The sequence below is a fragment of the Aethalodelphis obliquidens genome, unplaced genomic scaffold (genome assembly GCF_003676395.1).
Source record: "Aethalodelphis obliquidens isolate GAN/ISIS:26980383/991018 unplaced genomic scaffold, ASM367639v1 scaffold13, whole genome shotgun sequence".
Taxonomy (NCBI): Eukaryota; Metazoa; Chordata; class Mammalia; order Artiodactyla; family Delphinidae; genus Aethalodelphis; species Aethalodelphis obliquidens.
Genome location: NW_020837957.1, coordinates 8,072,770 through 8,085,672, shown reverse-complemented (window position 1 = coordinate 8,085,672; position 12,903 = coordinate 8,072,770). Strand labels below are relative to the sequence as shown.

The 12,903-nt window shown below is 36.5% G+C and overlaps 1 protein-coding gene across 5 annotated transcripts in view; it reads left to right on the top strand.

Annotated features, from left to right (window-relative positions):
* The window catches only part of PTGER3 (prostaglandin E receptor 3), a 70,556-nt gene that overhangs the window by 23,917 nt on the left and 33,736 nt on the right, over nucleotides 1-12,903 (top strand). Inside the window, exon 2 of one of the 5 annotated variants that reach the window (XM_027114078.1) lies at nucleotides 5,696-7,706. The exons of the other annotated variants lie outside the window; for them this stretch is intronic. Within the exon in view, the coding sequence (XP_026969879.1) occupies nucleotides 5,696-5,767 (72 nt within the window). The 3' untranslated portion in view covers nucleotides 5,768-7,706. Of the gene's footprint in view, nucleotides 1-5,695; nucleotides 7,707-12,903 lie in introns of those variants that run through there. 5 annotated transcript variants of the gene reach the window in all.

Below are 12,903 nucleotides of genomic sequence, written 5' to 3'. Positions count from 1 at the left end.
TTCTCCCCCAAACTCCCCTTCCATCCAGGCTGGTCCACAACATTGAGCAGAGTTCCCTGTGCTATACAGTAGGTCCTTGTTGTTTATCCATTTTAAGTATAGCAGTGTGTACATGTTGATCCCAAACTCCCTCACTATCCCTTCCCCCCATCTTCCCCCCTAGTAACCGTAAGTTCATTCTCTAAATCTGTGAGTCTGTTTCTGTTTTATAAATAAGTTCATTTGTATCTTTTTTTTTTTTTCAGATTCCACATATCAGTGATATCACATGATATTTGTCTTTGGCTTACTTCACTTAGTGTGATAATCTCTAGGTCCATCCATGTTGCTACAAATGGAATTATTTCATTCTTTTTTATGGCTGAGTAATACTCCTTTGTATGTACATATATACCACATCTTCTTTATCCATTCATCTGTCTTTGGACATTTAGGTTGCTTCCATGTCTTGGCTATTGTAAATAGTGCTGCAATGAACATTGGGGCACATGTATCTTTTCAAATTATAGTTTTCTCCAGATATATGCCCAATATTGGGGCTGCAGGATCATACGGTAACTCTGTTTTTAGTTTTTTAAGGAACCTCCATACTGTGCTCCATAGTGGCTATACCAATTTACATTCCCACCAACAGTGTAAGAGGGTTTTCTCCACACCCTCTCCAGAATTTAATACTTGTAGACTTCTTTGATTTTTATTTTTTATTGAAATGTAGTTGACATACAATATTATGTTAGTTTTAGGTGCACTATATAATGATTTGACATTTGCATACATTAGTAACCATCTGTCGCATACAAAGTTATTACAATATTGTTGAACATATTCCTTATGCTGTATATTACATCCCTGTTACTATTTATTATATAACTGAAGGTTTGTACCTCTTAATCCCCTTCAACTATTTTGTGCTCCCACCTCCCTCCCTTCTGGCAACCAATTTTTCTCTGTATCGATGAGTCTGTTTTCTATTGTTTTTTTAGTCTCCATTTCATTTATTTCTTCTCTAATCTTTATTATTTCTTTCCTCCTAATAACTTTGGGTTTTGTTTGTTCTTTACTTTCTACTTCCTTTAGGTGTAAGGTTAGATTGTTTATTTTAGATTTCCGTTTGTTTGTTTCCTGAGATAGAATTGCATTGCTATAAACTTCCTTCTTAGAGTTACTTTTACTATGTCCCACAGATTTTGAATTGTTGTATTTCCATTTTTATTTGTCTCCAGGAATTTAATTTCCTCTTTAATGCTTCAGTCCCCCATTGGTTGTTTAGTAGCATTTGTTTAGCCTCCATGTGTTTGTGTTTTTTGCAGCTTTTTTCTCTTAGTTGATTTCTAGTGTCATTGTGTTGTGGTCAGAAAAAATTCTTGATATAATTTGTTTTCCTAAATTTATAGAGACTTGTTTTTTGGCTAGCATGAGATCTATCCTGGAAAATTTTCCAGGTGCACTTGAAAAGAATGTGTATTCTGTGTTTTTTAGATGGAATGATCTATATATATTTATTAAGACCACCTGGTATAATGTGTCATTTAAAGCCAGTGCTTTCTTATCAGTATTCTGTCTGGCTGTTCTATACATTGATATAAGTGGGGTGTTAAAGTTCCCTACTATTATTGTGTTACTGCAAATTTTTCCCTTTATTTTTGTTAATATATGCTTTATGTAGTTAGGTGCTCCTATGTTGGGTGCATATACATTTTCAATTGTTATATCAATCTCTTTATCATTATGTAATGTCCTTCTATGTCTCTGCTACAGTCTTTGTTTTTAAGTCTATTTTGTCCCTTTTATAAGTATTGCTACCCCACATTTCTTTTTGTTTCCATTTGCATGGGATGCCTTTTCCCATCCCCTCACTTACAGTCTGTGTGTCTTTAGATCTGAAGTGACTCTTTTACAGGCAGCATATGTATGGGTCTTTTTTTCTTTTTTTAATTCATTCAGTCACTATATGTCTTTTGATTGGAGCATTTAGTCCATATACATTTAAATTAATTATTGATAGATATACTTGTTAATTGTTTTCTGGTCATTTTTATAGTTTTTTCTTTCTTTCTTCTTCTTTTGCTCTCTTCTGTTTTTATTTGATAACTATCTTTAGTGTTATGTTTAAATCGCTTTCTCTTTTTTGTGAGTGTATCCATTATAGGTTTTTGGTTTGTGATAGCCACAAGGTTCATGTTTATTATGTTATACATGATTATTTTAAGTTGATGATCTCTTAAGTTCAAACATATTTTAACAACCCTGTACTTTTACTACCCTCTACCACTTTTAATGTTTTTGACATCATATTTTACATCTTTTTGTTTTGTATATACCTTAACTACTTATTGTGGATATAGATGATTTTACTACTTTTGTCTTTTAACCTTCCTACTAGCTTTATAAGTAGTTGATCTACTACCTTTGCTGTATATTTGCCTTTACCAATGAGATTTTTCCTTTTGTAATTTTCATGTTTCTAATTGTGATTTTTTCTTTTCTTCTTAGAGAAGTCTCTTTAACATTTCTTGTAAAACCAGTTTAGTGGTGCTGAACTCTTTTAGCACCAATAAACTCTTTATCTCTCCTTCAAATCTGAATGATAGCCTTTCAGGGTGTAAGTTTTTTCCTGTCATCATTTTGAATATATCATGCCACTCCCTTCTGGCCTGAAAATTTTCTACCGAAAAGACAGCTGATAGTCTGATGGGAGTTTCCTTGTACATACCTGGTTGCTTTTCTCTTGTTACTTTTAAGATTCTCTCTTTATATTTAATTTTTGCCATTTTAATTATAATGTGTCCTCATGTGGACCTCTTTGGATTCATCTTGTTTGGGACTCTGTGCTTTTTGGACCTGAATGTCTGTTTCTTTTCCCAGTTTAGGAATGTTTTCAGCTATTATTTCTTTAAATAAGTTTTCTGTTTTTTTCTCTCTCTCTCCTTCTTGGACCTTTATAATGTGAATGTTGGGATGCTTGATGTTGTCCCAAAGGTCTCTTAAACTATCTTCATTTTTTTAAACTTCTTTTTTCTTTTTTATGTTCAGCTTGAGTGATTTCCACTACTCTGTCTTCCAGTCCACTGATCCTTTCCTCTGTATCATCTACTCTACTCTTGATGCTTTCTAGTGTATTTTTTATTTCAGTCATTGTATTCTTCACCACTGTTTGGTTCTTCTCTGTATTTTCTAACTCTTTGTTAAAATTCTCACTGTGTTCATCCATCCTTCTGAGTTTGTTGAGCATCTTTATGATCATTATCTTGAACTCTTTATTGGGTACCTTGCTTGTGTCCACTCACTTCTTTCAGTTTTTTTTTTTTTTTTTTGAAGTTTTGTCTTGTTCCTTTGTTTGGAATATATTCTTCTATCTTCTCATTTTGCCTAACTCTCTGTGTTTATTTCTAAGTATTAAGTTGGTCGGTTACATTCCCTGATCTTGGAGAAGTGGCCTTATGGAGGAGATGTCCTATGGGGCCCAGCAGCACACTCCCATCTGCTCACCAGAGCTATATGCTCTAGGGGTACCCTCTCTGTGGGCTGTGTAGGCTCTTCCATTGTGGCAGGGCCCACTACCATGGGTACACTGGTAGGCAAGGCTGGCTCTGACCCAGGTGGCTGCTAGACTGCTGGTGGCAGGACCAGGTCCTGGGGCTGCTGGCTGTGGGGAACTGGGGTTGGGGGGGGGTTGGGTCTGGGCTGGTGCAACACACTGGTGGGCAGATAAACCCCTGGCATTAATAGGCCAAGAGAGGATTCCAAAATGGCACTTTTCAGCACCAGTTTCCTTGTGGTAGAACAAGCTCCCCAAAATGGCTGCTGCCAGAATCTGCTGCTGTCCCCAGAGGGTGTCCCAGTTGCCTCCTCCCTCTCTGGGAGGCTCTCCAAGATCAGCAAATGGGTATGACCCAGGCTCTTTTCAAATGCCTGCCTCTGAGCTGGGATTTGGAGAGTGTGAGATTTTGCATGCACTCTTTTAGAGTGGAGTCCCTGTTTCCTACAGCCCTGTAGCTCTCCCATACACAAGCCCTGCTGGCCTTCAAAGCCAAACATCTAGGTGCTCATCCTCCCAGTGCAGGACCCCTGGGCTGAGGAGCCCTATGTGGGGCTTGGACCCCTCAGTCCTTGGGGAGAACTTCTGCAGTTGTAATTATCCTCCTGTTTATGGATCACCTACTCAGGGGTATGAGTCTTGACTATACTGCATCTCCATCCCTCCTACTTGTCTTGTTGTGGTTCCTTCTTTATCTCTTTAGTTGTGGAAAATCTTTTCTCTAGTCTTCAGGCAATTCTCATAGATAGCATTCTGTAAAAAGTTGTAATTTTGGTGTGCCTATCAGAGGAGGTGAGCTCAGCGTCTTCCTACTCCATCATCTTACCCACACCTCTGTTTTATTTTAAATATTTGCTTCTCCTGTTGATTCTATAGCCCAACCCTCCAGCCTCTTCCAGGTTACTTCTGTAGCTATGAACATTCTAGTTAAAATTATGAGTAATAAGGTGTGCTTAGTTCTATTAATACCTAAATTGAAGCTGTCATCTTGGCTAATTATAATAACAGAAAGGAAAAAAAAGAGACCAGAGTCTTGAATAAGGATAAATATTAATGAATTTGTTCATTAAGTGAAACTAAAATCTGTTACCCACAAATGGGTACTAATAATAGTAGGATACACTCTACTATTATTATTCATTCATTTGTTAATTCAAAACTATTGGTTTATTTTTTAAAGATTTATTTACTTATTATTTATTTATTTATTTTTGGCTGTGTCGGGTCTTAGTTGCGGCATGCAGGATCTTTGTTGAGGCATGCAGGATCTCTCATTGTGGCACGCAGTCTCTTTGTTGTGGTACACGGGCTTCTTTCTAGTTGTGGCGTGTGGGTTTTCTCTTCCCTAGCTGTGGCACACAGGCTCCAGGGCACGTGGGCTCTGTAGTTGTGGTGTGCGGGTTCCAGAGTGCATGGGCTCTGTAGTTTGTGAAATGTGGACTCTAGTTGAGGTATGCAAGCTCAGTAGTTGTGGCATGTAGGCTTAGTTGCCCTGCGGCATGTGGGATCTTAGTTCCCTAACCAGGAATCGAACCCGCATCCCCTGCATTGCAAGGCAGATTCTTTACTGCTGGACCACCAGGGAAGTCCCTCAAAACTATTTATAAATCTACAGTGTAATATATTCTGGGCTAGGTCTGTCCTGAGATATACCTAAAAGGATAGAAGTAAGCCCTACTCTTGTAACAATTTTCATCTACTAGAAGAGGCTGGCAATTAAGCAACAATATAAAGTGTGTAGGAGTGATAAAAGTAGTCAAGAATTTTGGGAGTACATATTACGAATTATCTGCTAGGCTTTTGGCAGGGGAAACATCAGATAAATTGATTTTTCAAATATACACAAAAAATAAGTTGGACTTAGTCAAGTAAAGAAGAGGAGAGTGAGAGTTATAGGACCTAGGGATCCACATTTATAAAAGTCTAGAAGAAAGAAGAACTGGCACTTTTAAAGAACTCAAAGAAGTTCAAAGTAATTGGAATATAGGTGTGGGAGTAACAAATGGTGAGAATTTAGGCTAGAAAGCTCTACAGGGGCCAAAAGATAATGAGCCTTCAATGCCCATTTTAAAGGGTTTAGACTTTATACTCAGGGCAATTAAAAGCCATTGAAAAAATTTTTCAAAGTGGAATAACACAGTCACATTTTCATTTCAGGAACATCTTGTAAACAGCACGGAGGGGCCCAGAATGGAGGCTAACGAATCATGTAATAGACTACTGTGGTAGTTTATATAAGAGATGATGACGGTCTGAATTTAGGGTCAATGGGAGTGAAAATGAAAGAAGTGATAGATTTTAAAAGTATTAGGAAGTTCATTGGAGAATTTGTGATTGATTGGATGTGAGGAATATGACTAATGAGGTGGAATGAGAGAGAAAAAGCTAGACAGAGAGGAACATATGGAGATAAATAAATCAAGATGAAGCAAGGATAACTCTTCAGTTTCTGTTTCAGGGGACTGGGTTTACTGAGACAGAGAAGATTAGTGGAGGAGCAGCTTTGAAGAAGATAATGATTTCAGTTTGAACCTCTGCTGAATTTGATGTCAGACATCTAGGAAGATCTGGGCTTTAGGCAGCTAAATCAATCAATCTGGAGCTCAGAGAAGAGGTACAGCCTAGAGCACATAGATGGGTTTTGAAGTCATTGGGCTAGAAGAAATCGCACAATGAGTTTATGCGTAGTAGCTCCCTCCCATTATATGATATAGGACTGAAAAATGCTAACACTTTCAGGATGGATGGAGAAATAGGAGCCATAAAGGAGACTGCAAAGGGGCACTCAGAGAGGTACCAGGAAAATTAGTAAGAAAATCAGAACAAATGGTAATCTGAATATTTGAGAATATTTGGGTAATGGCAACCTGAACTTATTTGGCAACTTGAATCTTAGGGAAGAGAATGTTTCAAGAAAGGCTGGTAAGTGTCTGGTGGATTTCAAAAAGCCCTTCTTGAGGATTTATGGGCACTGAGGTCAGGCTATAGTAGGTTTAGAAATAAATTTGAAGATAAAGAGGATAGACGACTCTTTGGAGAAGTTCAGCTGTAGCTTCTGGAGCAGTATGTGTAGGGAGGTAAGAATTCCACAGGACGTTTTATTTTCTCAAGGTAGGATAAATTTAGATATGTTAAAATGATAATGGAAAAAAGCCAAAAGTTAAAGATAAAAGAGGAAGGAGATAATTGAGAAAATAAGGCTTCTAACATTCATGAAGGATAGGATCCAGGGCACAGACAGAGGCTGGTCTTAGCTAGGAGACAGGACACGTCTTTTGTTTGAACAAGAGGAAAGGAAGAATGGAGAGCTACAATGCTGAATTTGGTCCTAAGAAGGTGAAAAGACCCTAAACAGCTTTTTTTTTCTGTGATGTGAATTAGAACAGTAGAAAATGTGTAAAATAGCCCCTGTGGTGAATGAAAGCGAGAGAGAGAGAGAGAGAGAGAGAGAGAGAGAGAGAGAGAGAGAGAGATGAGCTAACTAGGGAATGAGATAAGGAGGCTGGGGATCATGGATTCAAAAAGAGATCCCAGTGTGCCCATATTTACCCAGTGCCCATCCCAAGTACATCATGTGTCTATTTGGATCCCCCTATGAGGTAAAGTTCTCCCACAGCACAGATCTAAAACTGAGTGTCATTTTGACACGAAACAAAGTTAAATAAGAAGTTATATCAGGTTAGAATCACAGTATTAGCCTGTGTTGTATACTTACTCTGGCACAAGAGGGGATTCTTTTGCATATCATGGCTGTACTGTCCGTGAATCTCAGATGCCAGTACTTTACCAATAAACATCACATTCCCTTTAATAAATCAAACTGAATTTGTCTATTAAGTTAAATGTTTTGACCCAGTGTAAGAGTGTCAGACTGTTTACCTATTAGTTGTTAAATTAGTCACACATTGACTACCTAAGAATTCAACGTAAAATGACCACGTGATGGTTCTAGGATGGATTGTGGCGCTAAAATTTTGCCAATAAATTATATAGGAGGTTATTTTTTATACCTAAGCTTTCAAGTACTCTAATATTAATGCTTCTTTTCAAAGTGTGAAAGTAACACATTTGTTGTGGAGAATTTGGAAAACAAAGAAAAATATAGATAAGAAAATAGAAATCAACCTAATTTCCTACTCAGAGTTAACTGCTTCTAGTATTTTTCTATATATACACACAGAATTTTTTTAATTGGATTATATTATGTAATAAACATTTGTTTTCGCCTTTCACATCCTGAACATTTCTTCACGTTATTAAATATTCTTCAAAAACATGATTTTAAATGTTAACATTGGAAAGCATACTATATATTATGCACATTGAGAGATGTTCCGTAATTTGAACATTGTCCTTTTGTTGGCCATTTAAGTTTTTAATTTTCTTTTATATTGAGGAGAATATCCCTGCACACAAAACTTAGCCCACATCTCTGATTCCTTCCTTAACCATTTAGCTACTCTTACTTGTCACTAATACTGTGGTTCTCTCTGAGTGTAAGATAGTAGGATAAGAGCATTTGGGGTTTAAATGAAACTATATTTTGGAAGAAAACAAAACTATCCTAATTCTAAACATTTGTAAACATTAATGTTCCTTAAACCTTGACAAAGACATATTGTCTAGACTCTCTTGATACCTGAGATACAAAAGTTTGAAATATAATAAAGATACCTCTTCTGACATGAGTATTACAAAGCTAATCTATCATCCATAATCCAAGGAATGAATGTTTTTATAGAGTAGATTTTGCCTTCCCCCTTTCAGCCAGAATTTGAATACTTGTTACTGACATTTTTTGACTATTCTAATAGAAAGATAAATATCTATCTAGACATATGTACTGAGCTATACTGAGCCACACAGATTTCACAGTTCATACTAATTGAGAGAAGAAAGTAATTCCTAGGTACCAAATAATGTGGTGGCAGGCTGCAGCCTTCTTTACAATTTTGAGTTCCCCTGTGTAGTGATTGGATAATTCTGCATTACCAAACATTTTTAAAGTGCAAATTTGAAGGTTTTTTTGAGATAACTCTACTAGGTAGAAATTTAAGGAAAGCAGACTTATAGATCATACATTCATTTCCTTGCACTATTCCCCTAAGTGTCCCCTATTCTTTCTTTGAACCTCAAAGCATTCTGTTTCTAGAAACCTATACAATAGTGCAGTAGCTTGGGGCTTGGGGAGAGGTATGCTGTGTAGATTGAAGGTGTTAATTATCCTTACCTCATTTTAATTTTCACAACTGCACTACTAGATGGAGAAGATGCTTAGTAAGCATGTATTAATCATGTTTTAGAGAAGAAGAGAAATCAAGATTCAAAGTTAGGTAACTTGTCCCCAAACTAGAAGCAGAGCTGAGTCAGATTTATGGCAGGTCTTTAACTCTTGATCAGTGTGTTTGCCTAAGCCTGAACTTCTAAAATATCTCCTCCTAAAGTTTCATGAATTCTTGTCCCTTGTCTTCTTACACTGTCCACTTTCTAACTTTGTAGTTTTCCTCTCTCTTCCATTTCCCAAAAGACACATTTGGGGTTTTCCTGCAGAAGAGTTTTGTCTTTTGTTCCACATTTTTTACTTTTCAGTTTCTTTTCTTTTTCAAATTAAATCCTTATTCATTTTCCAGTTTTGCCCCAGAATTCATCAGAAAAAATTTAGCCATAGAAGTATATGTAAGAGACCATCCAGTCCAACCCCATGGTTTGCTAATAAATTTAATAGAGCACAGAGAGTAAATGACTTGCTTAAATTCAAAATTGGTGGCAGAGCCAGGGTAGGATTTGCTTCTTCTGATTCTTAGTCCATTGTTGTTTTGAAACATTTAATAAAATTGCATAATAGTAAAGATGAAGTAATGCAACTTCTAGTAACTTTTCTTAATGTGTATGAACTGTTTATTTCCAACTTTTCCAGATTAGATAAAGAGGAGAAGCTTCTGAAACAAAGTCTAGAATGCTGAGATGATTTGGCAATCTGAGAACAGAGTTGTAACCAGATTGAAAAGACTACAATTATTTCTTAAATCTGCAGTGAAACTTCTTCTCATGAAAGTCCTTCAAATTATGTAATTAAGTGGTTCAAAGCTCCCAGACTGGTTTCAATGTATTATAATGTAGCACATTTATCAAACTATACAGGGAGTTTCCAGTGGAGCAGGTTATTCTCCCATAACCTGACAACCGGAGATTACGGAAAACAAAACATCATAAATAAAAATTGGCTGTGAGGAAAGTTCTCTTACACATTATATTAGGAATAATCTAGAAATGCATAAAAACCACGTAATGGAGCCTAAGGGAAAATAAAAATTTTATTCCCTCCCCACAAATTAATTTTTCTGGGTTTTCTCATTTATCATCTTCAATAGATATATGTAGCCTATAGCCCAAGGCATATTTGAACCAAGAAATAAAGTACTGAAGGTTTTTAAATGTGTACTTTTAAATCCTACTGTAGTAAAATAAAGTCCAAATGCAGAATATTAAAAACAATCTTCCGGGGATTCCCTGGTGGTTCAGTGGTTAGGACTCCACGCTTTCACTTCCAGGGCCCGGGTTCAGTCCCTGGTCGGGGAACTAAGATCCCACAAGCTGTGCAGTGTGACCAAAAAAAAAAAAAACCAAAAAAAGGTCTCCCTGGTTAGTGTTTTGTACATTTAAAAGATCATTATCACTGTGGAAGGGACAAATCGGACAAATCTTCCTTTAGGATGGAGAAAAGTAATTGCCCTTGACACTAGGCAGGGATGGAGAATTTAGGGGTTACTGATGTAGTTGTGTTCCTCGCTGTCACGGTACAAAAAGAACTCTCTCTTCCTGCTGATAACCGGAGGAGAGGCAAGAGGCCTGGGAGAGTCACATGGAGCCTGGAGAAGATGCTGACAGAAGAGCGGCAGCTCTGTTTAACCACAGCTGGTCTCACGGCTCCCTTGACCAGATTGTTACATGAGGCTGTTTAGAAGGAGCAATTGTGCAGCGTGTTTGCTGTAAAAATAGCTTCAGTGGTGGCCAAGCATCCTGGTTTTTGTTTGTCCCTTCTCCCTTGTAGAATGGGACTAATAGGAATAATCTACCAGAAGTCTATATATTGATGCCAAAGTTTTTCTCCCAAAGTCTCATCGTCTAAAATATATTTGCAAAAATTCTCATCACTGTTCAGCTCCTTAAATAGAGGGATGTCTAATATAGGACACCTAATATCAAGGTGTCCACAGGGCTCTATTCACTGCTGGAAGCTCTGCCGGAGCATCGGAGACTCCTTTCCTTGCTTTTTTCATGGATGTTAACTTGCATTTATGTTTAAAATTAAACAGGGAATTAAGAGTTCTACTTCCATCCCTGCTGCCATTTGGAAATGGCGATATCATGCTCACTGCCTCTAATTCCAATTATCTTCATGCTGCACATCTCATGAGTTCTGGGAAAGCTCGAGTGTCTCTTCCCATGTGCCAGCTATTGCTTACAGAGCTTGGTTTCATAATTTCATAATCAGTGCATTGTCATTAGAAAATTATGGGAAATTACAGTGGACTAGCCAATGTAAGGCATATGAAACCTGTATTAGCCTAATAAAAATAATTTTAAATTATTAGCCTCATAAAAATTAATTTTTAAATAATCAAGGAGGACTGTGTAAAATGACTGAAATTCCATTTTAATAAGTAATTTTATGAATTTTCCTGATTATAAAAAGTTGGAGAAATCCAACACTTTATTTTGTAAAAGAAAATGAAAATGTAACTTAAGTGAGTTTTTAAATCATTCTAGATGAGGCTCAGAACACTTCCTGAAAGATGGTAAGTGGTCAAATATATTTAATTATTGGATGAGGTGAGGGACTGAAAGAGTTAGCACCAATAGCTTATAAAAAGAAGACAAAAGAATTAATAACCACATGTTTTTCTTAAAGGCAACTGAACTGAAAATACAGTTTTATACCTTTTAGTCAAAGACTGAGATCTAACTGATGTAACTTGAATAACAGGAATGCATTTTTATATGTTGCAAATATAGAAATTGAGATAATTTATATAAGAGTTAGGATGAAGTTTACTTTTACTTTATGTTAAAAAAAAAGTTTCCTAACAAAGTGTACAAAGTAAGGAAAATTGCTAGGATGTTTTATCTGTGAGAGAGAATAAGTTGTTTTCAAGCTCATACCTCCCCATCCCCTTCCAGCATTTGTTGAGAACTCACTCTGTGGGAGTATTAGTTTTCTACTGTAGCTCTTTAACAAATTACAAACTTGGTGGCTTAAAACAATACAAATGTATCTTACAGTTCCGTAGGTTGGAAGCCTGACATAGGTCTCACTGGGCTAATATCAAGGTATGCACAGGGCTGCATTACTTTCTGGAAGCTCTGAAGAAGAATCAGACTTGTTTCCTTGCTTTTTTTTTTTCTTTTCCTTTCAATTTCTAGAGGTCGTCTATAATTCCTTAACTCATGGCTCCCTTCCTTCATCTTCAAAACCAGCAACACTGCATCTCTCTGACCGTTCTTCTGTGGACCCATCTCCCTCTGACCACAGCTGGAAAGGTTCTCAGATTTTAAGAACCCGTGTGATTACATTAAGCCTACCCAGATAATTCAGGATAATCGCCCCATCTTGAGGCCCTTAACATTCATCACATGTGGGAGGCAGTGTTCAGTTCACAGGGCTCTGAGCCAGCATCAGAAGATACTAATGTAGATATATTTATTTTAAATAATTTTGGTGTATTTGGTGTATTCATATTTATTAATGAAGGGAATAATCAACTCCCTTTAAACAAAAGACTTTCCTAAATTGCTTGAAATGTTTTTATGTACATAAAAAATTTAAAATAATTTAATAATTGTTTAATAATAATTCCATTGCCTTCTGCAAGTCTACATATTTTACATAATTTAATTGTAATAACAATACAATTATATATACATGATAGTATCTTACATTCTGTTCTTTTCACTTACTTCATATATATATTATTAAGCAAACAGGCTGTATTTTATTAAACTTTACTCCTGATACTAGAGATTTACTTGTTTGCAGTTTCTTACTAGATTAGATAATTCTTCACTGAACATTCACTTATTTGTCCAGCTTTTTTCTTTTATTGAATAAATCCCTTGGAAAAAATTTCTTTGAAAGAAATTACAGAGTCAGAATGTATGCCTACCCATTTTTCTCTTCTTATTTGTCTATAGAGCCATAATTTTGTCCAGGTATTAGGTGGTAAATTGGTCAAGGACCAGGGTGTAAGCCCCAGAGAATGTATTTGTCTTATAAGCCAAACCTGGAAATTTCCATCTCCTGTGCCAGTGATTGGTTTAAGAATTACCTGTGACTTAATTCTGTCCAGTAAGACCAAGCTGACATT